At 42.7% G+C, this 27,822-nt stretch overlaps 1 protein-coding gene across 7 annotated transcripts in view; it reads right to left on the bottom strand.

Moving 5' to 3' along the window:
* The window catches only part of brsk2a (BR serine/threonine kinase 2a), a 174,840-nt gene that overhangs the window by 13,409 nt on the left and 133,609 nt on the right, over positions 1 to 27,822 (bottom strand). For 5 of the 7 annotated variants that reach the window (XM_086108691.1, XM_086108695.1, XM_086108692.1 and 2 more), the window contains exons 5-13: positions 25,980 to 26,096; positions 19,937 to 19,970; positions 18,961 to 19,029; positions 17,655 to 17,801; positions 10,622 to 10,653; positions 8,737 to 8,901; positions 6,781 to 6,878; positions 5,589 to 5,739; positions 2,328 to 2,393 (exon numbers count right to left, since the gene is read on the bottom strand). In XM_086108691.1, coding sequence (XP_085964817.1) covers positions 2,328 to 2,393; positions 5,589 to 5,739; positions 6,781 to 6,878; positions 8,737 to 8,901; positions 10,622 to 10,653; positions 17,655 to 17,801; positions 18,961 to 19,029; positions 19,937 to 19,970; positions 25,980 to 26,096 — 879 coding nt within the window. The remainder of the gene's footprint in view (positions 1 to 2,327; positions 2,394 to 5,588; positions 5,740 to 6,780; positions 6,879 to 8,736; positions 8,902 to 10,621; positions 10,654 to 17,654; positions 17,802 to 18,960; positions 19,030 to 19,936; positions 19,971 to 25,979; positions 26,097 to 27,822) is intronic. The other 2 variants (XM_086108693.1, XM_086108694.1) reach the window with 1 other exon arrangement.

Raw genomic sequence — 27,822 nt, 5'->3', positions numbered from 1 at the left:
ATCCCAGCCGTCTCCGGGCAGTAGGCGGAGGACACCCTGAATCAGTTGCCAGCCAATCGCAGGGCACACAGAGACGAACAACCATCCACGCTCACATTCACACCTCGGGACAATTTTAGAGCGTCCAATCAGCCTGCCATGCATGTTTTTGGAATGTGGGAGGAAACCGGAGCACCCGGAGAAAACCCACGCAGGCCCTGGGAGAACATGCAAACTCCACACAGGGAGGCCGGAGCTGGAATCGAACCCGGTACCTCTGCACTGTGAAGCCGACGTGCTAACCACAGTACTACCGGGCCGCTCCAGCATGAAATTATGAGTCCGAAAATATGCCCTTTGTGGACTGCAACTGTTAATATGAGATAAGGGAGGAAAATTATGACTAAGGAGCATTGAGGTATAAGGGTAATTTTAGGAATGTCATTTCAGATATAAACCTCTGCCCCGATGATTCACACTGATGTGAATGCATCCTGTCAGAGCACGTCAAAACTGGATGCCTTGAATGCTGCCTGCACATTTTATCAATCCGCTGTACTTTCTGTAGGGTCAAATAAGGTTGAGTTCAGCCAGAAAGTTCAACATTTAGCTTCACAGATCCCAGGTTAACAACACATCATTTTTGCCACTGCTATGTGCCGGAGAACCACAAAACAAGAGACCGGGGAGAGAGAAATATACAGAGAGACACACTTGATTTGGGGGCAGGGGAAGCTGCAGCGTATAAAACCAGCAACCAACTCAGCACTGCAGACAGAGATAATCTCGCGGCATTTGTACATTAGTGTATCGACGGCACGCTAACCGGAGAGTGCAACTGGGACGGAGGATGAGGGACACACAAGGGAGGCAAAGAGAGTAAGTAAGTGAGTGCGACAGTCAGGGGATATAAAAATGCAGGGTGGAGCCCACAGTTGACATTTATACAGTGCTAAATACAAAGAAAAAAAGTCTAATTTAAAGCAGATGGAGGAAAGATGCAGCAGTGCTTCGTTTGGTGAATACTGTATAGCTAATATAAACGGCATGGATCATTCTCCGATTAACCCCTGAACATTTGGGGTTGAACTAAACTTCTCGGCTCAGCCCAAATCTTAATTCTTCATTTCACCAAGGCGTCTATGGACAAATGCATGACTTCAGCTTTGTGGGAACAGCTTGGAAGAGGCTTTTTGTCTCCAGCATGGCTGCGTCCCAGTGCAAGAAACAACGCCCACAAAGGCATGCTTTAATGTATTTGGTGTGAGAGAACACAGACACACTTCAAAAACCGTGTCAAAAGTCTTCGGAGAATGGGTGAAGCTCCATACAATCTTCTTTTTGCCTTCCTGTCGGTGTGTTGGCCATATGTACCCGTATGTGACATGACCGCTAACTTAAAATTTGACATCCTATACAATGTTGTGCATTAGCAACACGATGTTAAACTTGTTTTCTTCTAACATATATATTTAACAAAGTAAAATGGCGTAGGAAGGAAGTGCCAAAACTAGCAAAAATGGTAAAGGCTTGGATGGCCTGAGGGGATGATGGAGTGGAACAGCCGGAATGAGACAAGCAGATGAATCTTAACATAGAATTCAAAGATGGACATTTTAAAAGGTGGGAGCTGCGGAAATGGCTCTAATCCTTCCAAAGTGTCTTGCGGATGGAAGTTTAAAGCGGCATGAGATGAATTCTTGATGTGCACTTGTTGCCAAACTACTCGAGTGAAGAGTTATTAATATATCTGACATTGGGATGAGTTCACAAATCTCTATAGTGAGGCAATATCATATGACTCGCTGGCTCTGCATTCATGTCCGTTCCCCTGAAAAGCGGCACTCTGTCATTAGGCCGATCGCGCTACCTCACAGTCGATCTTCCCCGCTGTCAAACGTCACTGGCAACAAGCAGAAACGTGTGCTGTGATGATATATCAGTGGCTGAAATAAGATGTGCAAATAGATTTTAAATCAGCCGCCTATGCCTTGTGGGGTTCAGGCTCCGCTTTCCGAAGTCGAAGGAACCTCCTGCATCTCGAGAGAAAGTGGGGCACAGCACGGGAGGAACTGATTATCAATGCATTCAAGAGAGGATAATTAAGCTGATATCGGAAAAAGGCGGGCAGGGTTGGAGGTGGATATTTAAGCTCTGCATTGCACATCTTCAGAGGGGAAATTAAAGTTTTGGGGCCCAAATGGTAAACTCCTACTTTAGTTTTTTAATTGAGATTCTTTCAATTAAAAATATACTAAAAAAGACACTCTACTGCATCTTTCTCCGCCCATGGACAAGTCCTTGGGTTGGGGAAGCGAAAAAGAAGGGAAACAGTGAAAAGTCAATACCTTTCTTCTTTGCTGCATTTTATCCTGGCATCTGGAATATCCAAGCTTTTACTGTATACTGACTTACTACGATGAGACAGGAGACAGAGCGAGCAGATGGTCACATTAATGGTCGACATGTTTGCTAACCTGCTCTCGCACCTGCCCGGAGACCTCTAGCCTGACACCAACACACACTCACATCAAAACACTTGCACTTCAGATTTGTGTCACAGGCAACATAAAAAGAGTGTCATCCCTGTGGCGTGGCCACAGTGAGCATTTGCTCGCAACCAGCAGAGTGCTGACAAGAAACATGTCCGAATATCATTCACAAAAAACCGAACAGAGTGCTTCCTCAAACAAAAAATAAAACTAAAACAACGAGGACCTCTGCGGTCTCAGATAGCGTTTCGAATCCTTACAGCTCGATTCACACTGCATGGTTCAAGGGAGACAAATGCAATTGTTTGCTCTCAAGTGGCACGACTCGGATACCAGTCATGGCAGCATAAATGGAAAGAAACGCATGAAATCGGACACGTTCATGTCGGAATCAGTCGTCTGGATAAAAATCCGATTTGTATCAGATATCAGCCAATGTGCCTGCAGCGTGAACGCACCGATTGGATATACCTGGTCAATGTAAGTTTGATGCCACTGAAATACACATGCGCTGCAGTGATCCAAATGACACAAACTTCTTAAAAGAAACACTCGCTTTAAATCTGAGCTACAGTCAAAGCTTAGACAATTAATTATGGTCTAACTATGGTATATTAGGGTGTGTCAATTGTTAAATAAGCAGTGTATTGCAGGGGTCAACTTTAGGTTTACTTTATTTAAATCAATGGAGGAAGTCATGGCGGCCCAGTGGTCCAGTGGTTCGCGCGTCGACCTCACAGTGCAGAGGTCGTGGGTTCAATTCCAGCTCTGGCCTTCCAGTGTCAAGTTTGCATGTTCTCCCTGTGCCTGCATAGATTTTCTCCGGGTACTCCGGTTTCCTCCCACATTCCAAAAACATGCATGGCACTGTAAATTGTCACTAGGTGTGAGTGCGAGTGCGGATGGTTGTTCGTCTCTGTGTGCCCCGCGATTGGCTGGTAACCGCTTCAGGGTGTATCCCGCGTACTGCCCGAAGACAGCTGGGATAGGCTCCAGCACCCCCCGCGACTCTTGTGAGGATAAAATGGATCGGAAAATGGATGGATGGATGGAGGAAATCAAGCCAGGCCATGCAACCTTTAATATTTGATACATTTATGTAGTGTAGTATTGTTTCACATTCTGAAAAGATGCTGAATGGTCAATAGATGTGAATGTGAATGATTGTATTTGCCCTGTGATTGGCCATCACCAAGCCTCGAAGTCAGCTGCATAAGGCTCCAGCTCGCCTGGGGTCCTCATGACGAGAAGCAATTATTGTCATCATATCTTAGGGCACCAAACCATTGTGAGGAAATAGTGTTTGCTTCCTTAAGGTCTTGATCAGAGCACTGAGGACCCCCGTTGGCATTCTTGAACGATGTGGTTCATTGTTTGTGTTTATCCACATGGATGATCAGGGCTGGTGTCGAGTCCCCATTTGCCCTTGGTTTTCCCAACCTTCGTCTTTGCTTTGTTGAGACTTACCCACTCTTCCTTGTTCAAGTTTGACCCGAGGGGCAGTATTTCATCTAGGTAAGAAAGTGCTTTGTTGTGTTGCTCGCAGTCATACTCCCGCCAGTGTTCCATCCTGTGCAAAGTGACTTGGCTTGGGTTGATTTCTTTTACGGTTATAAAACTTTTACGAGACAAACGTTTTGAGCTCACTTCTTAGTCTCTTCCGAATAAATGTTTGGGATCGTTTAGATGTTTGTATCCTTCAATTTTAGTGATTGTTTCTCATTGGATGCTGGGTGTGGGGGGTGAGGCCTCTGTTATACAATATACGTATTGCTGGCAAGTGATGTGGTTTGACAGCACCCGTTATTATCTGATACGCTTTGTTTAACTGTGCATCGATTTTTGTCGGAATGGGATGATGTGGCCACACAGGGGTGAAGTATTCTGCTCTGTGTTTTGGGGTCAGCACCCCAACTGATGGTGGAGGTTTGTCCGTGTCGCAAGTTTTCCTTTCAGTCTGGAGACATGCTTTTGCAATGAGAGTGTTCTATTGAGCGTTACTCCCAAGTAGACTGGAAATGGGTGGTACACTCGTTGCACTTTATTCTTATTTTTCTGTTGGCTTGATGGTTGTTCAAGTCGGCCTTTTGGCCCAGCGGGAGTTAAACCTCAGTCTTTGTTGGAGTTCTTCTGGTCTGATAATATTGGTCAGCGTTGGGTTTCTGGAATCTATATTCCCAGGGCGTTATAAATGTTATGGGAGTGTCCAGATGAGATGAAAGCCAGGTCGGTTTGCAGCCCCGCCTCCAGTGTGGACTCCTTTGTCATCATGAAGAAGTCTGAGATCTTTTGAAACAGTCCAAATGTCATTGGTCTCATTGCACACTCAGGTGCTATGGCTTTTACAGCTGCCAATATAGTCACTGTGGCGCATCTGTGGCTAGGTAAATGGAGTTGTACGTGGCTTGTACACTTTGATGGTAAGATAATGCTCCACCTGGAGTATTTCAAAACCTCCAATGGAGGGGATCACTGCTCGTCTTGACTCTTGATCACTGACTCGTTGCATATGGAAAATGCACCTCCATGTATGGGACTGTGGTGCTGGATGACAGGTTTCATGCCAGGTATTTTAAGGATTACGAGGTCCTTGGAGTCTCTGGGAGACAGATGATGTCAGCGTCTAGGCTGGCTATGATTTTTGATTTTGCTGCAGATATTCCTTCAACATTGAAGCTGGGGACTTTGTCAAAGTCATATCACCTGGAGACAGTGCATCCTTTTCCCCCCGCTGATTAATGGGCACAGTTTTGGCTTTGTGTGTGGAGTTGCAATTGCTCTCCGAAGATTAACAGGGGCACGAGGTGAAGGTTTGCTACTTTCTCCCACAACAAGCGCTTGAGAAAATGAATGGATAGATTGGACTTCAGTGTTCTCACTGCCTAGTGTCTCAACACAGCCATATCGAAAATGGGATGTGTCATTTGAAATGTACACGTAACTAGACATTCAATTTGGGATAAAATCGGAATTGGGTACTTGGACCTGCAGTGTAAAGCCAGCTGGATTTGATTTGACATGATCCACCCTATCCACTTTGACCTAAATTACCTCAGCAAGCTTGTTTCAGATCGAACAATCCTATGACGACCTGTCACAAAAATAGGTAATGCATACCGTTGACCATGCTGTGTCATGTCAATGGCCCTCCTGGCCGGCACTGGTGAACCACCATCTGTGACACTGAGGACCTCCATGGACTTCCTCTCTGGTCGTCGTTTGCCGTGTCGGTTCAACATGGGCGAATCGACCCGTTTCTTAGGAGGATCTGCGTGACAAACAGCAGGGACCTAGTAGTCAGGATCATCCCTCAAGTAACACCATGCACAATTAAGCGCAATGTTGCAATGATATTTAGTGCTTATGCTCACCAATGATAAGTTTTGCTTTCCTCCCAGACCTTAAACTAATGACCGGAATATTGGCTGTATCACATTCAATAAGGAGAGGCTGTATTAATCAAAACGTCACAATTTAAGAACTCGAAGCTTCCATTGCTGGAATTAGCTCGGACCCAGCCTCTTCCTCTCAAACTCAAACACAAATATATACGGTATATATAAAATGTACATATGTGAAAGGACAAACATCCGTTTATCTTATGTGTACTGTATGTGAACGGACAGATAGGTGTTGCGAAACCTGCTGGTGCACCTGCTAAGAGAGCACGTTGTGTGTAATAGACAGATGATTAAATTGTGTGTCTGTGACTGAGCGAACAGAGATGTGCATATGTGAATGAACAGACATGGTTACCTCATGAATGGACAGCTCTTGACATTGTATGCATATGTACAGTTAGTGGACCAACAGTCACATTATACACTATCAGTCAAAAGACTATGTAAATGGCCTTAGAAATGTTTCAATGGTCAGCCGGACCATAGCCCCCGAAAATCACAGTGGCATGGATGGAAGCAGGAAACATGATGTAGTTATTTCTTTTTCAAGATGAGCTCTATGCCGGTAAGATTTCGAAAGGTAAAAATGCTGCCCTAGTTACAAGTTTTTCTCCTGCAACAATATGTATCCAGAGTGAGTGTCTGGTTATAAGAAATAAAAAAACTAAACAAAACAAAACATCTACTGTTGAGGCAATCCACCACTGTGGAATGCCAATCCCATTTCTCCAGAGGGAAGATGACAAGTGTGTCAGACTCTAAACCAGGAGAATTCAAAATTTAGAGTGTAGCCGAAGCAATGATCTGCTGATGACAGGGTGAAAAGTAACTAACAGTCACCATCACCAATTCTTCTTCAGTGTATTTTCTATTTATCACACTTTTTGCCTTTTGTGTTCAAGTCTCACCAATCTCATTGCGAGGGGGAAGGTTCTGGTCCTCTTGACTGGGGTACCTCTCTTTACGGTCCAATAGCAGGAAGTAGATCATCTTTTCTTGGTTGTCACTGCAGAAAGGTAAATAAAGAAGGGCTGTTGTAGATTTACTCTTGGGCTGGATTTACACTGCATTTTATTGTAAAGTGTCCTTGGGTGTCTTGAAAGGCGCTTATAAATAAAATCTATTATTATTATTATTATTATTATTATTTAAAGCGCATGGGTCACAATTCCAATTGTGTCTCATGTGGCACAATTTACATTTTACTTATTGTAGTATTAAGATACTCATATATATATATATATATATATATATATATATATATACATAAACACACACATTACTCAACTCAACTGTATATATAGAGCACTTTCAGACAGCCATCGCTGCAAAGTGCTGTACATGGAGCAACTAACATATACAACAGTAAAGCAACAAATCGGTAACAAAGACGGTAGAAAGCACCGAACAGCAAAACCAAGAACAAATCTGTGTCATTACAGGACAGAGTTGGAGTGCAGGTATGTGAAAGTGCGTTCGGATGGAAAGTGTCTTTTTCAGTGAATTGGAATATCAGGTATCCTTTTTGCCTGTGGGCCATTTGTTTTCGCAAAGTAGGGCAGCAAGAGTTTGGCCTTCCATAATAAAAGCAGCTGCAGAGCAGCAGGAGACAAAGAGAAGAGGACCTGCACTTTCAGCTCAAATAAGATATCCTTTATTTGTCCAAATGAAGCAGGGACAAGGAACGCAGACAGCACATAACCCCCCAAACCCCCTGTCCTGCACTATTACTGCATTCACCTGAGAGATTGGACGAAGGTGTTTGGAAAAAGGTTGATAGCAATGTTCCTTCCGTGTTAATTGTGTCCGTGGTGTATATTTTTGGAATGGTCATGACTTTAAACGCTATCATTTTGAGAAGAAATAAACACCACACTTTCAATTTCTGCAAAGGACACAGAAGTTTTCTCAGCGCCCTGTTGTGTGGTGTATGTGTATAATGCAGGTGAGAGCGAGGGAGGTGTCCCTCATCATATCGAGGAGGTATCGCAAAGCTAATGATGTTTTAGATATGAGTATGACAGCGTGCACCAAAGACGTCAAGCCACATTAACGCAGCGATCGCTTTCTATTAAAAGCAATGCAAATGCCTAGGCCTGACGAGAATAAATAGACTTTGAGGTCTTCTGGGGGAAATGGGTTTGATATGATTAAATGGCACTCTTTTGGTCTATATTGCAACTGTGATACTGTATTTGCTCTGGATAAAGTGCTTTCGTTTACAAAAAATGCTATTAATGCTTGAATATACTGTACATGATATGGATTTAGAGTGTTGAATGAACAAGGCATTGACATGTCAATATTGTCGGCTCTATCTTCAGTTTGAAACATTTTCCTACAATTGCACTTAAAAAAATAAAATAAGTCTATTCACATGTGATGCATGATTAAAAATAAAATGTAAAGTCTTGCAAAGCGATTTTTTTATGCATAGAGATGATAGCTCAATTAAGAATAATTCAACCACTGGTGATCCTAATCATCATCAACATTCTGAGTGTCCCAAATTGTTTGTGCTCATTGGGAAATGAATAAAAGCATCTCAAACTCATTTATGTTGCACAGTATATGTCCATTTTTACGACCATTTCAAGTAGAACGTGACTAGTGTAAACCTTGAGCTCTTTTATAATGCAGTCTGGATTCCATGATTGGGGGGGGGGGAGGTGAATCAAGTGGGAAGGGATGTAAGCACTGTGTGGTAAGAGCAAAGTGATCCTTGGATTCTGACATGAAGAGTGAATAACTACCTATAGCTTTTGGTCTTCATTTTTTCCCCATCATCCCCTTTTCCTTTTGTCTGTCAATTTCTTTCTGCCATTCTCCTCTAACCCTGAGTTAGGGTGTGAAAGTGCACTCACTCATCTGAGAGGAGGTCTTTTAGCAGTTTGTTCTTGTCTCTGAAGCAGCCCAGAGAGTGCATACTGTCCAGGACGTCAGGGTCGATGTCGTCTGCAGACGGGAGACTGCGTATGGTCACCTTCCGTAGCACAGGCTGCTCAGGCTCGGGCTCGTTCTTACCCCCTCTGAGAAGGCACAATGACATGAGTTGGAACGTTCAAATGTTGGACATACCTCTTTGACACTGACAAAACTGGGTTTACCTGTTGCATAGTTACTGTTGCATAGTAACCTTTGCATAGTGAGAACGATACTAGACACAGACCCTCGTTAGATTGCACCACACAATGGGTTCAGCAAACTTCAGCATTCACATGCCTTTATGCCATCTTGGCCTTCTTTTGACCCCATTAGAATTTTGCATTTTCCCCATGTTGCATCAACTTGTGAATATTTTCACCCGAATGAACATTATGCAAAGCTGAGCTTTGAGTTTGCAAGCTTCATGGGTTGATTTTGTACAAAATCATCTCTGCTCATGAATTCTTTGTGAACCTCATTTTGGAATGCCTCCCATATGTTAATAGTTTGTTCCCTTCTTGAAATAATGATAATAGACATAAAATAATAAATGATTTGCTTTGTTTAATCGGGTAAGGCAATTCAGAACAGTTTCTCATTTACAATCCGACCTGGAGGTAATTAAGTGTTCAGTGTTATTGATCTCTATAAAGTAAACACCCACCTTCACACATCACCATGCGTATCACGACACCCACTTATGCCACGCAAATGCCCCTGCTCCTTCGTCACGCAACGTTAGCGGGGGAGTGGCCAACTTAGGCCGTCAGTCAATAGCCAGCTGGAATTAATTAATTACATTTTATGAATTGATGACTGATTTATGATTGGATAATTGGATGAGTTCATGAATACACGAATGAAAAATGTCAACATTTAAATGTAGCGCATCTTTAAATCACGTAACTGCCCTTTGTTAAAAACGGGACTTATAGTGTCTGCAGGTAGTAGTGGGCAAATTTAAAGGGGGAAATACTGTACCATCAATATCCACAGTAGGGTAAATGAGCGCTCATTCAGCACCACATGTAGCTGGTAAGGCTCAAGTCAGACACGGGCTGTCCTCGGTTGTGCAAAGACTGGTGTGCTCACTACTGCTGATTTGCATTTGGTGCTTATCCTCAATTTCTGTTGTTTTGCTTAAGAGCCACTGTGCGATTGCATGAACTTTTTCTGACAGGGACAATAACTCACAAGCCATCTATTCATCCGGTTTTCCATACTGCTCATCCGGATGACCATAATTCATCTTTGCTTGCCCAAGAATGGCAAGGCAATTTGATCAAAAACTCTGGCAGTTCTCCTGTTATCAAACAAAATACTATCAATCAGGGATGCCCAAGTCCGGTCATCGAGAGCCCCGATCCAGCCTGTTTTACAAAGTAGATGTCTCCTTCTTGCAACACATCTGATTCAAACGATAATGCTGATGAACTGATTATTTGACTCAGATGTGTTGGACGAGGGAGACAGGTTGCGTAGGGGGCTCTTGAAGACCAAACTTGGGCATCCCTGCTGTCGATGGTAGCTTACTCTGCTACAAATACCATAAATTTGTTTCCAAAGAATGTGTTTCAAAGCAGGTGTTGCGAAACCTAAGGCCTCTCCTCCAGCCAACCAGCTGCTTCCCCTCCCCAGTGCCTGCATTTGCTCCGTCTCCTTTTTCAAGCACCACCAATTTGCTCCCACAGCCCCAAGAGGTGCGTCATGGCCTGCTCTAATGTAGCCTGCCGCACATGCCTTACAGTATGTCTCACAGAGTGGCTACTCTCAGCAGAACTACTTCAGCAGTAGAAAAAGGAGTCAAAATGAGGGGATACTTACATGTACCATGTGTGCTTCTGGATCTGTTCTAGCTGGAAAACAGAAAAAGGAAACAGATAGCAGGTGAGAATGCAATGCGCCATGACTTTCGTTTCAAGTAACCTTTCAATTGCATTTGTTTTCTTCACATCCAAACCAAATCAAGTGGGTGACTGCCGGCTAAACAATGAAAGAAAATCAAATGGATGTGAATACGTGGCCTCAATGAGCTCTGTGTACAAACAGAAATGTGATTGAGCCACATAAAGGACGATAGAAACGCGCAAGGATAAAATGAGGCTCTCAAATATTAATACTGCCAATGGAAGGATGGGAAATAAGAGGGGATCGAGGGAGAGGACGCATTGGCATGTTGAAGAGAGAGAAAGAGATGATAACTCTGAGCTATAAACAGAATATTATCTCCTCCATACACACTGCTGACCCGGACAAGCCCTGCAGGTCTAAAGGGAATCTGCAGTTCACACGCATTCTTTCTCATCACAATTTTAATGTGCTTCCATGCCGACACCATCAACAGGCTTTTTTTTTCAGGCTGACGTCCAGACCCAGAGAGAAAATACCAGTGAAAGGGCGACAAAAGCAGATGTCTGCTCAAATGACTGCGCTGTGCTTCAGCTGGCCACAGGATCAATGTATCAGATGGGACTTCCATTTGCTGCTGCTGCTGCTGCTGAGGAACCTTGGGAGCCACACGTAGCAGCTCTAATTATTGCCATTCATTTACAGGCATTCTCTCGGCTGTGCGCCTCCATCAGCGTCTTGCTGATTCTACTACCCCAGAGGCGCGACCTCTGCTTTGCCTCCATGTAATGTTGGTCCACTGGCAGAGCTGAGAGAAAGGTGTCTCAAGACTCCTTCCACAGAGGTCGCCACATCGTATTGACAGACACAGTGGCAGTCGGATACAAGCAAAAATGTGACCTACTCTCCACCACTTTTATTGAATCCCTTTCGGGCTAAGAAGCAATATCACACATGGGCTGAAAGGTTTCAAGTGCAATATCTCATCCTTCAGTCAGTGGATGTGACAGCGCCAATTTGTAGACACTTTTAATGGAGGAATGTTTCTGTGCTACTATTGGCCCTGCAAAGTGTGTATACTTGTATGTTTATTTGGCGCAGTGTGTTTTAGGCTTTTGTTCAGAGCTGATGCATGCCTGCTATTACCCGAACCCTTCTTCAATCATTACATGTCACCACATTATTTATTCAAAGAAAACAATTTCACACTGCAAGCGATGTAAATCTGTAATTCCCAGAAAAGAATGCATCCATCCATTTTCTAGACCACTTCTCTTCAGCCAAGGTACACGATGTGGGCTTTGCATTGGAGCGCCTCACCATTATGCAATTGCAGAGGTTACAAAAAGAAAAAAAATATTCGCCGTTTGCAAGCACAGTGGAACCGTGCTATCTCGCAGATTTGTAAGTAGAAGTGGGCGTCAGTCCGTCAGACCGACAGAAACTCCGTCACTGTTTCCGTCGGTATTTCAGGCCTACCCACATGGGCCCAGTCCGTCCCTCATAGGCGATAGCCGATCAGTGTGGAGAATTTCATTTCCATTTCACACACAAATACAAATCGAAACGCAGTCAAATAATGAAAAAAAGAAAAAAAACAACAGACACACACACACACACACATGCACAGCGTGGTGATTGGTGAAATAAAAACAATATGGGGCACGTTTCATTGAGGCCTATGGGACTGAATAACATACAACACTGTTTTATTTTTTAGGTTTTCTGTGATCGGCTGCGTGTCAGGTGCGCGGCACCTGTGAGTGACATAGTACCAGTAAGTCCATTCTCGACGACGTTTGGCTGCTGGCGACAACTTGGACGGACTGGGCCGGCCTGAAATGCTGACGGAAGCATCCGCCCCTGTTTCTAAGTGAGGATCACGTGAGTATTGTGAGTATGCTCTGTTTGTTTGTGTAACTGTTCCGGGTGTGTGAAAGTAGTGCTTTGATGTCAGCGGACTTTTGTTAAGGAAGAAACTCGGTCAGTTTGGTTGAACATGAAATATATTTCTCCACACTTACCAAATGTGATCTATGGTAATTATAGCCTCATATAAACTTTTGTTTTAATGTGAGGATAACTAAGTAGATCTTGTGTCTCTTTTTTCTTTCTGATGTTTTATTCAGAGAGACAGAGCAAGATAGCTGTGGTTGGGTGCTTGGGATGTGGAGAGCCAGTTGCATGAGGCAGAAGACATCTGCCTGCTCTGGTGTGTGACCTTGCCTTGACAACTTAAGGTTGTATGCGAACGCTCTCCTTGCATGCTAGTTTTTTAAGAAATGGTATCGACTGTTGACCTTGCTTTTGTGGGGTTGACATGTTGTCCTTGTTTAAACATTCAATGTTTCATTCTCGTTTGCTTTATAATAAATTTCAACTGGGAGTGACCAATAAAAACAAAAAAACAAAAATATCTTGACGATAGGATGCTCTGCTTCTTGTGCTGTATGGAGAACTGTGTGAGTGCGAGGAAGAACAGGCACTAAGGCAGACTTTAAAAGTGTGTTTTCATGTGTTTAAATGTGTGTTCATAATAAAGAATTCCAGAAATTGTTTCCACAAAGTTGAAAGCATACAATTAGTCAGTCTAAACCGAAAATGTATCTTTCTGCAAATAATTGGGTTCTTAATGGAGGAATGTTTCTGTGCTACTATTGGCCCTGCAAAGTGTGTATACTTGTATGTTGGGGCACAGAGGTTGGAGAGTGCAAGGGGATCCAGGCCAATCACTGCTTGATTCTTGAATTAAAATGCTGTTCCGGCACGAGAGTGCTGAGAGCTAAGCATGGAGCACAGCATTAATTTTGCTCTCAACGCCCTGTCACTTTGATTCTCCTGTGTAGCTTAACGTCAACTTTTGGGTTGTCATTCTGACTGCTTCCCATTGTGGAATGGCCACGAACGACAGAACAGCAAGAACACTTGGAGTTGGGCTATTTGACTTTCTGTGAGGTCACAACACATCCCCGAAGCTGTTTCGACCTCTCCTGCACGAGAGAGATGGGGTGAGAGGGGAGACAGGTAGCATATTCTCTCTCAGTGGCTCGGCCTGGGTGCCGCACTTAGTAAAGGACGGGCTGACATAACTAAAGGGTCCTGAAGGTGACCTGTCCTTATATAGCACAGGCAAAAAAAAAAAAAGAGAACAAAATTTGTGTTCGTGCAGCATACTAAAGAATTGGAGCCTCTCATGTTTCTGATTCTACCACCACGTCACACACTATTAAATGGTGCTCAGTGATTATTGTGGCTCTCCCAGAAATGAGCAATTTCGGTCTACCGGTACAGTAATACCTCGTTTATCGCGGTTAATGGGGACCAAAACCACCCGCGATAAACGAAAATCCGCGAAGTAGCGCTCCCCCCTCCATATAGGTACATGTACATAATATTATAAGGCCAAATTTAATGGTATACATGCATGTAGAAGTACATTTTGAAGTAATTAACATGACTTAATGCTGTATACTAATAGATATAAACATGTATAAGTTAGGTTAGTTTACGAATAACAAAATACAGTACAGTAAACATATACATGTAGTACTGTATATGTTGCTCTATGTGACTCGCTGTTGTTTTGCTGACTTTCGCTGCTTCTCGCGGACCTTTTGCGGACGTAATTAATTAATTTTTAAAATGAGTATGTTTGAAAAAATCCGTGATGCACTGAAGCCGCAATAAACGAACCGCAAAATAGCAAGGGATCACTGTAAATGCATAAATAAAAACGGCAAAATGATGGCATTTTCTCCTTGTAACTTTGTGTAAATAATCTCCATGAACACGAGTCAGCAAAGTGGATCGTACTCTTGTATTCTGACCAATTACAGTATTTTGCGCTATAATTCCATACTGAATTGTCGAAGAATATCGTCAAGAGACAGCATAAATAGCCATCTTGTTACAGCAAATGCACGATCACTGACAGACTGATGAAATTGGACTGCTTACTCCAAATGATGATGAAGCATCAACTCTATGCAAATCACTCAATGCCAAACAAACACAGACAAGCGGGCAGGAAATGCACTGTTAATGAATACATTTCCAGTCAGCAAAATACACATGGTTGTTGTCTAAATCTGAGAGGCAGCCAAAGAGCGTTGGGATGCTGTCTGTCTCCTGCCTTCAGACCTCCTCCTCAGAGGATTGCTCAGCTGTAGTGAGGACATCACACCTCGCGAACACCACGTCGTCATTGCAATTACATGCGAGAGAACTTGTAAGCACGGCGCAAAAATCACGCAAAACTGCAGTTGTGTGCCATTTGGCAGTTGATGATTATGAAATGTGTTCTTGATGGTATCGATGTATTTTGTTTTGACGGCTACAACCTGAAATGTTTTGTAGTAGGGTATATCCTGCTCTGATCATGTGATCAGAATCAGAAAACAAATAACACCAAATAATCCAAATCTACAAATATCTTGTCAAATGGAGCGGTAATAGATTGGTTTTATGTTCGATGATATAAACATTGAAATGTATTGTGCTTAATGTAAGCATTCTATTCAGACAAATGTCATGGATATAATTTGTGTATTTGCTTAAAAACCCATGAAGAGTTTCAGTACAAAATATAATGACATAAAATAAAACATGCCGGTGACTGACCAATACACATTTAGACTTCTTCAATATGTCCATCTTTTTCATTTGTTTGAAATGTGTTTTTTGTCTGTCAATCAATTACGAGACACATGTACCATATTTACTAAAAACAAAGATAATATGGACATTTGCAACATATGCAGAGAAATGTTTGGACAGCCTTGCTCATGTTATAAAATCATTCCAACATTTGACTGGTAGCTCCTGACCATTCTTAGTAAAATGACTTGGATTGAGTAAAATGAGCAAGTAGCATTGTGGTTAGTATATCGAATGCACGGTTGAAATGTTTCTTTGTGTTGTATATTTTATTTCAAGAACATGCATGCGAGTGTAATGGATGACTCTAAATCGGCCTAGTTATTTTGTCTTTTTGTGACACACAACTATTTTCTCATTTTCTCAGTTGATCACAAAGAGGTGAAGCTCACCCCATCTTTGCTTGTGAATGGCCTTGCAATTCAGGGAAGCTCCTTTTATACCCAATAATGGCACCCACCTGTTCTCAGTTAGCCAGTTCACCCATGGGATGTTCCAAACAGGTGGTTACTGAGCTTTTTTGCCACCTGTCCCAGCTTTCGAAGTTAATGCTCATTTGCTAAAAACAAAAAGGTGACCAGTTTGAACACTAAATATCTTCTATTTGGAGAGTATTCCATTAAATATAGATTGAACATGATTTGAAAATCATTGTATTATGTTTTTACCCATGTTTAACATAATGTCCCAACCGTAGTGGAATTGAGTTTGTCGAATGAAATACAGCAAAATGGGTGTGTGCGTATGTGTGTGTGTGTGTGTGTGTAAGGATTCTGAAGCATCTACAGTGAAGGGAAGCAGATCAGAACTCTCTGAGCTGCCTTTGTCCAAACTCCCCCGCGGACTCTTTCCCCTCACATCATCCATCCACCTTCCCAAAATGATCAGACACTATGTAGAAAGGGTCAAGCATTGCAAAGTGGGATGAGCAACAGAGGTTTGGAAGGAAAGAAAAAAACAAATGAGACAAAAGTGATGGAAAGTCTTGGCAGGAGAGATGTATCGGCACCGACTCTGCACAGCTCTGATCGGTTGTTCTCACGGATGTCCATATCATGTAATTCCCCTTTTTTCCTTTTTTACCACAGAATGTTGTTTCAGCTAGGGTCCAACAATGCCCACTTACAACATTGCAGCAAAATCGTGATCAAAAGTGGTTGTAGATTTTTAAATTAAACACGAAACATATTCTACCTGGTCACATATGTCACCACCAGGATTTGGCTAATTGAATAGGTCATGATGAATACGTTTCAGCTGGCATTTCCTTCTAATGTGTTTCCTCATGTTCTACTGGGCTTGTGTGAGTTTTCTCTAGGTACTCCTAACATGCTAACATGCATAACTGGAGATTCTAAATTGCCCTATGGGTGTCATCCGAGATGGGCTCTGGCTCACTCTAATTAGGACAAGTACGATGGAAAATGGACGGGTGACAATAACATGTATTTCCAGTTAAAGGACATGTCGAGATGTTTTCCAGAAGACATTGTCTACCATCAGTGTTTCTTTTTCCTCCCAAGTGGAAGAGGCAGATTGAAAAGAGAGGTTTAGCGGAACACCGTCACATGAATGTTATTGAGAATATGTGATGCAAATTTTAAACAGGGGGGGCGACTCTCCCAACAAGTATGTCTCAATGTCTGATGGATGTCGTGGCGCTAGTGAAAGTGTGATCGTGTCACTTTGTGGTTCACATGGTCAAAGTGCTTGGACTATGTTTTTCTTTAGAACCCAACTTTGACACATTATACTCATCCACAGTAAATACAACTTTAGGATTTCTACTGTCCGGTGTGGGAATTTCTAATCTGTGCAACTGCTCAAACCAGTGGATGATGCTGGAAAAACACAATTTACCTTGTATCTACTTTGCAATTTCTAACTTGTATCGAGCAGACACCCAAATGCTCAATTAATTAGCTCAGTAGATTGGCTCAAAATAATTTTAGGGTTCTTTTAGCATTAATATTCTCACATTTATAATTGGTCCCTTGCGCAATTGAGAGTGAGCCCAGTGAACTCGACCTTGCGATAAGCGGTTGCTCAACCTGCAAAATGAGATGTGACCAGAAACAAACATCAATGTGTGCTGAACTACATTATTCTAGCTGCTTGCTTTAGTAAAAACAAATAAACCAAAAAAAATAGTGGTGAATATTATTTGTAAGTTTGTTGTGCATTTATAACACTGCCTTGGTTTGAAAAAAAATAATAATAAAACAAGGAATTTAAAAAGTGCATCCGGTTGTAAGAGAAAATCCAGAAGCTTTTGTTTTGTTTACAAACATGCCATTGGCTGACAGCCCAAAGCAAAGGTGCTCACGCAGCATAGCCTCTTCACGTCACTGACCGTTAGTCTTTTGGAGGCATCCACTTCGATCATGCCCCGCAGGAGGTTCTGACAGTCTGGAGGGATGAAGTGGGGCATGTGGAACACTCCTAACTTCACTTTCTCCAGCAGATTCCTCAGGTTGTCGTCATCAAATGGCAGCGCTCCCTGAAATTGGAAAAGGAGAAATGTGTAGATGTTGTAATTGAATAGTGCAGAAGAATTTATTCTCACTTGATTTAATGGCAAATTTAATAGGTTGGCTCTGTGAAATAAAAACATAATTCCGCTTTTAATCCTTTGTAATTTAACACATTCTCTCTCTCTCTCTCTCGCTCTCTCTCTCTCGCTCTCTCTCTCTCTCTCTCACTCTCTCCCTCTCTCTCTCTCATCTTCTAAATTCTCAAATGGGAACAATCTGCTCTTCTGCAATGATGCAAAAATAAATAATCATCAGCAGTAACATAAAAACAAGGGCATTTCTAATAATTACCCCACTTTGGCATTTACCTTGTTCATTAAGCATTATCAAAGCCATTTATCAGAATGAGCTGACATCCCACAGATGTGCCTGCGTGATGAATAGCAAACTCCGCAGGGTGGAGTGGTGGTGATGAAAAAAATGAAGAAAATTAAAAGAAACACGGCGATGAATGTGGAGTGGTGGAGTACAAAGGGCGTGCTTACGTAAGCGATGTTTTGAGCTGGGTCGACCGGAGAATGCCAAATACATCCATAAAAATCTCGCAATGTGCAGTCACATTGGATAAAAGGCGGAGAGCAAGTGATGGGCCAAAACTTGTTTTTTTAAGATAATGTTCAATTCTGTAAGATCAATCCAATGTTCCAATGCCGGGGTGAGACACGTGTGCGCACACACACACACACACGAATGAACCCAAAATACACAAAGACGTCTTTGACCAGAGTCACTCTGTCGGCAATGGTGTTCATTTTGAGCTGTCCTCTTGCAGTTTCACTGCATTAATTATGCAGAAGGAGTGTGCGGGAACGAAACCCCAGCTGTTGATGAAATAGATCTGCGGGGCCGAATGTCTGGGAAAGCACATACATCATGAAGCTGGACAGAAAGGCACTCTTATGAGTCCTGCAATGGGTCTTGGGATGCAAAATTAGCTTGAGGGTGTTTGAGGAATGCGACATGAATTCTCTGACCCGTGCGACTGCAATCAAGGACACTTACACTTTCTTATCCAACTTGAGTCCGCCTCAAGTGAACAATGAGCACCGTAACTGTGACACTATATTGTCCAAAACGGTGCAACCAGACAGCTTCAGTTAGCAAAGAACAAGTTGGTAGACTCACCACCAATAGGGCAAAAAGAATGACCCCACAGCTCCAGACGTCCGCTTTCCTCCCATCATACTTCTCCCCCTGAAGACGAGAGTGTTAATGTTAGCATTAGTGAAACAAGACAGATGCCTGGAGAGGAAGCCTTGTAGAAGAGCAGATGATGTACGGGCAACGAGAGACAAAACAACATCAAGGGGGAGATTATTCACATTTATAGCGCTCTGGCAATCCCTTGCAATAGCTCGGCATGATCCACAACTCCTAAAAGTCTCTTTTAAATTTGAATGGCCAAGCTCAGTATGCCTAAAGCATGTCCCTGGCATCGCTTTGTTTATCCATTAACATCGCTAAAGTCTGAGGTTTATTTTCTGACATACAGTATTATTATCCCAAAGGAAAATATAGTGAATTACATTATGTTCTCTACTATTGCTGCTAATACGAATAAGGCAGGGCCCCGCTTTTACCTTTGTCGACACACTGTATGTACCATAACATGTCCATACACCCCATGTCCAAATTCCAGGTTTTTGTGATATATAAACACTGCTCACAAGAAGGATGCACTTCAAATCAACAATCAACTACAATTCAGGCCTCTCCTGTTAACTCATTATCTCATAGCCAGATAGTTCTTCTGCGCCCATGCAAGACTCCCCATGATTCTCCTTGGATTAATCTCTTGTTCCTGACTTGAACCGCCTTTGACTTCCCTGCCGTGTCGCTTTACGACTGGTAAGCACCACAGGCTTCTGTCTCTGCGCTTCCCACAAAGACAGTACAGTGTGAGTTTCCCTTATATACAGTATATGTATGCGTGTGTGTGTATATATATATATATATATAATAATGTGTGTGTGTGTGTGTGTGTGTGTGTGTGTGTGTGTGCATTTGAAAAGCGATATGTAGACCTCTTTTATCCACTCTCAGGGCACTTAAAAGCAGAAAATGGCAAATAGATCCACAGTGAGAAAGCTTGCTGACTCACCCTGATGACCTCTGGACATGCGTAGTGTGGAGAGCTGTTGGGGAGGCAGAAACACAAGAAGGAATGAGCAAACTCATGTAAAGTCAAAGGGAGAAGAAAACTTGAAGGAATGTCATTCTCTTCTTGACACTTGAGCCTCTGCAGCCATATAGGCAATGTCTTAAGTGAACACAGATCAAGATATGCTTCAGGAAGTTCAGACCATCTTAAGTCGTCCGACTCTCTCCAGCAAGGGCATCATCTCTGATCTTTCCAGCATACTGGATGTGCTGACGGTAAAGCCAATTGCGAGATTGACACATCAATATTACATATAGATTTAAAGCGCTACCTTGCAAGGTTTGCTCCATGGATGATAGCCTAGCCACTTGCAATATTAAAATTTGATTAGATAGAAGACACTCAGACATGTATGTATGTATGTTGTGTACGAAGAGTCTCTCTTTCTCTCTCTATCTCTCTCTCTCTCTCGCTCTCTCTCTCTCTCGCTCTCTCTCTCTCTCTCTCTCTCTCTATATATATATATATATATATATATATATATATATACTTTATATCATACCAGTATATCACCTTTATTGGTTTTTAACGAAGAACAAAGAAAACAAAGGCTTCCTCAGCTTTCACTTCCTTCAGTCTCATTTAATAGCAGCAATAAGGAGTAGTGTTGATTAACATGGCCCCCATTTATTGGCTTGTTTGTGTGTTTACTCATGTATGGCAGGCCTGTTTTTCCCGCCCCCTCTGGCTGTCAAAATGTTGGCCCGTTACAACACCACCATCATCATGTCAATGGGGACGTTTACACATGAGCCCATACAAATTCAGCTTTCTTGATTGTAAGTGCATCAGTACATTATGCAGATGAGTGCGGGTAAAACAAGCCTGAGATCTGGCGTAGCTTTGCATGCCGTTTGTGACAGGGACATGAGTCATTTCTCTTCAGAGACAGAGAGTATTGGTAAGCATTTAAAAAGGTTTAGAAACATTTCGAACTGGCATAATTTTACATTTAAGGTTTTTCACACACTCCATTTTTTCACTCACTCCCACATTAGGTTGAAGAGTTGACAATTTTTGTCTTCACAGAGATGAACGTTTGTCATTTTGACACTATTACAGTGATATACAGGAAATATCCATCCATCCAGCCCTTATCTGATGTGCTTATCCTCACGAGGGTCGTGGGCATGCTGCAGTGGAGCCTATCCCAGCTGTCTTCGAATCACAGGGCACATACATAGAGAAACAACCATTCACACTCACAATCACATTGAGTGACATTTTAGAGTGTTCAATCAACCTACCCTGCATGTTTTTGGAATGTGGGAGTAAACTGGAGTACCCGGAGAAAACTCACTCAGGCACGGGGAGACACATGCAAACTCCACGCATGTAGCCCAAGGCCGGGATCAAACCCAGGACATCTGTTCTGTGAGACAGATGTGCTAACCAGTCGGCCACAGTAAATATAACATTTGTTAAATTCTCAATAAATTATTTACTTGTAATTTACAGAACTGCACAGTATAATATTGAGCTTTGAGTTGAGTTTTTTTATTTTATTTTTTTTATTTGATATTTTTATAAAACAAAAATGGAAATAAAACAAGACAGTATAGCATCCATGCTCCTTAATTCATGCTTGATTTAAAACAAAACATTATTGGCTTTTTTTGAAGTGAGACACGTTTATATGGTTACACCCAATCAAGTGTCTAGTGAATGATATTGCAAAGATTACCGACATGAATGTTCAACCCAAAGAGTAATGATTTCCATTTGTCGTGGCAAATCCACATTGTAGATGCCCATGAAACTTACATCGTCATTAAAAAAAAAAAAAAAAAAAACTAAAACAGTGTGATCTGTCATGCTGGATAGATTAATAATGAATGAAATCTAAACATAAATAAACTGACATTTTCCTGATCCAAGCGATGTGAAATGTGGAAAAATATTTGTACATAATGGTAATCTGTTCTCAGAGCACTTACTGTAAGTATTTGCAGTTTGAGTTTAAACTAGTGTGCCATTTTTCGAAAACAAATTGCTGAATGTCTACAAACCAACAGCAAGCGCTGACGAACTGGGCTTGTGCGGACAAATGCGTGCATATACTGTATGTATGCACTTGTCCACGCTTCCGCTCATCTACCATCTCTGCATTAATGTATGTGTTTAGAGACTCCCCAAATCTACATGGAACCAGCATCATCTACAGCCATCTCTATTACCAGTGGCAAAAGTAATACATGTGTGCCAGGCTGCTGAATGGCACCAGGGGGCCAGATAAATGTGTTTAATTAAAACATGTCATGTCCGCACTCAGGGAAACATGAGCAATCAATAAGAAGGTCTAGAATGCGAGGAACATCCGCAGATGGACTGATGGTTTGAACCACATGGGATGTCATGATTTTTCTGAAATGCCGTTATTTACACCAGATGTCATAGGACACACACTTTCTAATATGTTGATCTTTCGTCTAATCTGTCTATAACAGGGTTGGCCGACCTGCGGCTCTTTGGCTGGTTCAATGCGGCTCCCGGGCTTTCACAGGACAAGCGTCGAAAGCGCCTTGGCAGTGGCGCTGCCATTCAAACAACAGCGCTAAATACACACAACTAACTACGTCAGCCTATCATCAATCCCGTTACTTGATTGACATACAAGGCAACCAATTAGATGACAACTGAATCACCGGATTGACATACAGCGCAACCAATCAGATGACAACTGAATCACCGCTCATGCGCAAACAACGGTGCTCAGCGCAAAGTGCTAAGCTAGTCAGCTTTAAAGGTAGGGGTGCCCAATACGTCAATGCGATCGACCCGGAGCCAACGGACTAGTCCCAAGTCAAGCGTTGGGAGTAGGAAATGGGGGGTGGGGGGGGGGGTGTTTGTGTGTTTCGATTTTGCTCGTGTTCAGTGAAGTTCCGGCGTTCGCTCATCTCGGTGTCTCTACATGCCTGCCTATGCGCACGTGTGTGTGCATCCCTGCGTGTGTGTGTGTGTGTGTGTATTTTTGCATGTGCGCAATTAGCTTGATGACGGGAGGTTCGTCGCTTCAAAAGTCGATCTTCGGTCAAATATGTAGCAAGCTAAGTAGTTAGTAACTACTGCAGCTAATGTGTGTGTGTGTGTGTGTGCGAGCGCGAGCGATGTGGCTCTTTGCAGTAACACAGTAAAAAATAATAGCTCTTAGTCCCTGACTGGTTGGCCACCCCTGGTCTATAAAATTTTTCTTATGTCTAGTAAATCATTCTTTTTTTTCCCCACAAAAGTAAGATGATGTTTTTGGTCAGCAGTGTTTTTTAACTGAAGCGAGAGAGGCCTGCATTTCTCTACATGTTGTCCTGGGCTCCTTTGTGACCTCCTGGATGAGTTGTCGCTGTGCTCTTCGGGTCATTTCTGATGGCCGGCTGTTTACCACAGTTATTGTTTTTTTCCATAAGTGGATATCCGTTTGAACCATAGTTTGATGGTGTCCAAAAGCTTTAGGGATGACTTTTGACCCTTTCTGGACTGACTGATTCCTATTACTTTATTTCTCACCTGTTCTTGAATTTCTTTGGATCATGGCATTTGGTTGCAGTTTCTTGAGATCTTTATGCCAACTTCATTTTGCTGGACAGTTAAAAAAAAATAATGTATTCATGATTGAAAAGGTCTGGAAGTAATCAGACTTGTGTTGGGTGTGGTCAGTAAATATTAACTCAGCTTTCTGAAAATATGCGATTGATGAGCCAGTGACTACATGACTTAATAAAGAGGGAAATGACATTTTCACCCAGGGCCAAGTAAATGTAAATAAGAATTTGAGAAGGAGGCAAATACTTTTTCATAGTACATACGTATAGGCTAGAGATGAACAAACAAAACCTTATCAGTACCGAGTGCATGTTTTCATGTTGCGTGTGTTTGAGAGTGTCTGGTTTCGGTTGGCGGGATAATCTGAGCAGAATTAGGGCTGAGGTTGGAACAGATGCCACAGGGCTTGCATGCCTGGTGTCACGTGATGTAAGCACTGAGGGAATATTCTTCCTCATCAGGGAATTATCGTTTACATGTACTGCAAACACATTAGTCACTGTACACTGTCATATCAAACGCCGCTGAAGTCATTCAAGTTTGAATTGAATCAAAGCTTTCTCACACTACTACTGCCTGTCTTCTCTGTGTGAAACCTCAGTCACCTTTCAACTCCCAATTTTATCAAATATCTGGTGTCATTTTCTTCAGCTTTTCGGGGCTTTCTTGGCATGTATATTCCAACAAAAAGACCAGTATCATCAAGAGGCATTAAAAGAACAGAAGAGAAGAGGAACAAAGACACGTACCTGTCACGTTAGTTATTATATTGACAAAACAAAATGGACACGATAGTTTTATCTGACTCGATAAATCATTCACGTGTGTTTGTTTAAATACAATCAGCAATATTCACTTGCACTGCTTCACTGTCTCCTCTGTTTCTCTCTCACACATATCATCAGTGTTGTATGTTAATTACCGTGTGCGTGGGATGTGGGTCAGGGGAATGAGGTTTGAAGCTACTGCTGCAAATTTTGCTTTTATAAGCTTAATCTTTCTTCTTTTTCCCATTTCACATGCTATTTCAAAAATAACTTTATTAGTGAGCAAATCTTGACTAGATATCTAGCTTTGTGAGGTGATTCCTTTAGGAACAGTTCGAAAACAGCAATTGTTTCACATGGCCTTCAATCCATCCATCCATCCATTCCTCCATACATCCATGGCAGTGATTTCCAACCTTGATTGAGCCAAGCCACATATTTGAAGTTTGGCAAATATCACGTTATTTTGAACAATGCTAAGGGTATTTGAATGGTCACAAACCAATGGGCTCACTTCCGATTCAGTGACAGTGTGAGCGGGAATTGTTTTTGCTTTTTGTCCAAAGTCAGCTGGGATAAGCTCCAGCTCCCTTTGACCCTGAAATTGGCGAAGGAGTCGAGAACATGGAAGCACAGATGAATGGTTGGATAAAACATCCATCCATCCATTTTCCAATCCGCTTATCCTCACAAGGGTCGCGGGGGGTGCTGGAGCCTCTCCCAACGGTCTCCGGGCAGTAGGGGGGGGACACCCTGATCCGGTTGCCAGCCAATCACAGGGCATACAGACACGAACAACCATCCACACTCACACTCACACCTAGGGACAATTTTGAGAGTTCAATCAGCCTGCCATGCATGTTTTTGGAATGTGGGAGGAAACGGGAGTACCCAGAGAAAACCCACGCAGGCCGGGGAGAACATGCCACACAGCCAGAGTGACACCGGGAGAACACAACCACACAAGGGAGGCCAGAGCTGGAATTGACTTGAAATGCCTCTGCACTGTGAGGTCGATGTGCTAACCATTGGACCACCTAGCCGCCTGGATAAAACATTGCATGCACAATTAATTATGGTTAATTCTCCTACGTGGGACAAATAATTGTGGGGTTGGGGGGGGGGGGCTGAAGAGCTGTGTTGAAGCTTGGAGAGGCTACTGTTCATGTGCCTGTACTGTATTTCATGATATCTACATTTGTGTTTATGTTCTTGACATATCAGTGCAGCTCCTTTATGGAGCAAACGTGAAATAAAGCCGGTGTTACGGTTTTATTTTTGTAGCACTGAGACTGCACACTTGTCACTACACTTTGGGGTTCATTAAAATTTGTGTGGAGTCCTCCTACTTTGAAAGTGACTTTTCCACTTCATTGCAGTCATTGTGGTATTGATGGGCCCAGCATGGTCGTGACGAGCACATCATAAAATCCCAACCTGATGCGGGGAGACATTAATGTGTGGCCACGGCCCTGGCCCTGCCCGCAGCCCTGGCACACTGTGAGACAGACCCTCTGTCCATCCTCAAGAGCTCAACCAGCCACAAAACGTCGGCTTAGAGAACACAGCACCAAGGAAAAGGCACAATACACGGGCACCTCCAAACGTCAGTTTGCATCTCTGCAACCCTTCTATGTTCATTTGGAAGCATGCATGAGAATATTTTCTAAAGTACTCACCCGCAGCTGGTTTCCAAAAGACTGTCTCCAACCTGAAGAGAGGCCATACCAAAATCTGCTATCCTGATGTTATTCTTTTCATCTAGCAACAGGTTCTCTGGCTTCAGATCCCTGTGGCTGAAACAAGACAGACGGAAGCATGCCGAAGTTAATGAGACATGAACACAATTCACAGGCGTTCTACAAAGCAAGTAAAGGTGAAGGGACGAAGGCGGTTGAGCAAACACCAGAGGGTCACGTCCATTCTTGCAACTCAGCACCCTCACCCTTTAGCGCACGGACCCCTGCTTGCTGCATCACCTGCTCCTTTCATTTAACTCATGTACAAACCAGAGGCTCCCACCTCAAGGCCGCAGTGCTACACGGTGTGACAGCCCCCTACTGTGCCCTTTTCTTCTCCCATTTCCCTTCCCACTCCTCCATGAATCCCATTCCTTTCATCTCGCAGACAGCCATCAGCAAACTGGCCGAGTAAAGCACACCAAGGGGAGCCTGCCACAGAGGTGAAGTTCATTAGCTGCCATTTATTATCACTAAACACAGCAAGGGGGTCCTATTACCTTCACTGAAAGAGACCACCGGAAAAAAAAAGACAACAAAGCAAAATATTGTCCGGCTTGTGTTATTCCATTGCTGTGTTAAATTGGACAGCTGTTTAAAGAGTCAAACTATTACAGGAATTACTGTACATTATAAAGGGGCCAAGAACCCGGCCTTATTAGCAGAGGCAAACGCTGAAAACCAGCTGTAACATTAACATTTGTATATAATCCGTCATTTGGACCTACAAATGAAGGATTTTAATTTGAAGAATTAAATGTTCAGGATTGAGCCAGCCTCTAGGGGTGTTCACACGGCACACATTTGCTCCGGTGCTGCACCGATGTATTTTGTTGCGATACACCGGAGCAAATTTTGTGGAGCGCTCACACGTACAAAGCCGCTGAGCGTGTTAACCCCGGTGCAGCCCTGATGTAGCCCCACTTGCGTTCACACAGCAGTTTCTGCAGCTGTGCAAAACGATAGAAAACGAAGAGCTGTCGTGTTGGTTCTTTTTAAAACAAATACACAACTCCTGTACAGGCACCTCCTTCTTCTTGGTCTCCGTGCCTTCTGCTCAAGAGGCGTTCAATGACCGCCCCCGAAAACGTAAATCAACGATGACTTAAATGACACTCAGAAAAGCAAACATAATGTGCCAAACAGAAAATCAAGAGAGGAAATCACAAAATACATTTTATGGGGGGGAGTGGGGGGGATGTGAACACACAATTAGGAACAAACGACACAAACAACTCCGAGACAGTCCAGTCTCCTACAAAAGGAAAGATGACGGAAGTACAACAGAGCACGAAAGCAACACATTCTAGCCATGTGTAATCAACTCTCGAAAAAAAAATTTCAATAAAAAGGCTGTTGTTGTGAAGCAGCGTTCACAAATATATTGCCCAGTATTGATTTACCTTTTTCACTATAATGTCAGAAATATTGTGTTATTATTTTGAGGCTATATCGCCCACCATCTTTCACTGAACTGTATCTCATTGAGTGGCATATGACAGACAGGTAGCCTCATATGTAGCCTTTTCAGCAAACAAGAGCCAAGCTCAGTTAAGAATCAAGTGGGCTATCCTTCGAGAATAATATAACCTGCAGAAATGTATCCCTTTACGTTTTTTAGAAAATGCATAAAACACATTGCTTAGTTATCTGCCTTTTGGTTGATGATACAGAGACAGTCAGCAAGAGAGAGTAGGGAGAGAGCTTTCTATACTGTATCATTATTCAGGTTACTATTTTAAGTCAATATTTTTAGATGTTGTTGTCTTTCTATCTTCTCATT

The sequence above is a fragment of the Hippocampus guttulatus genome, chromosome 4 (assembly GCF_054856545.1).
Source record: "Hippocampus guttulatus isolate MCC_2025c chromosome 4, RoL_Hgut_1.0, whole genome shotgun sequence".
Lineage (NCBI taxonomy): Eukaryota > Metazoa > Chordata > Actinopteri > Syngnathiformes > Syngnathidae > Hippocampus > Hippocampus guttulatus.
This window is presented reverse-complemented; position numbering and strand designations above follow the sequence as displayed.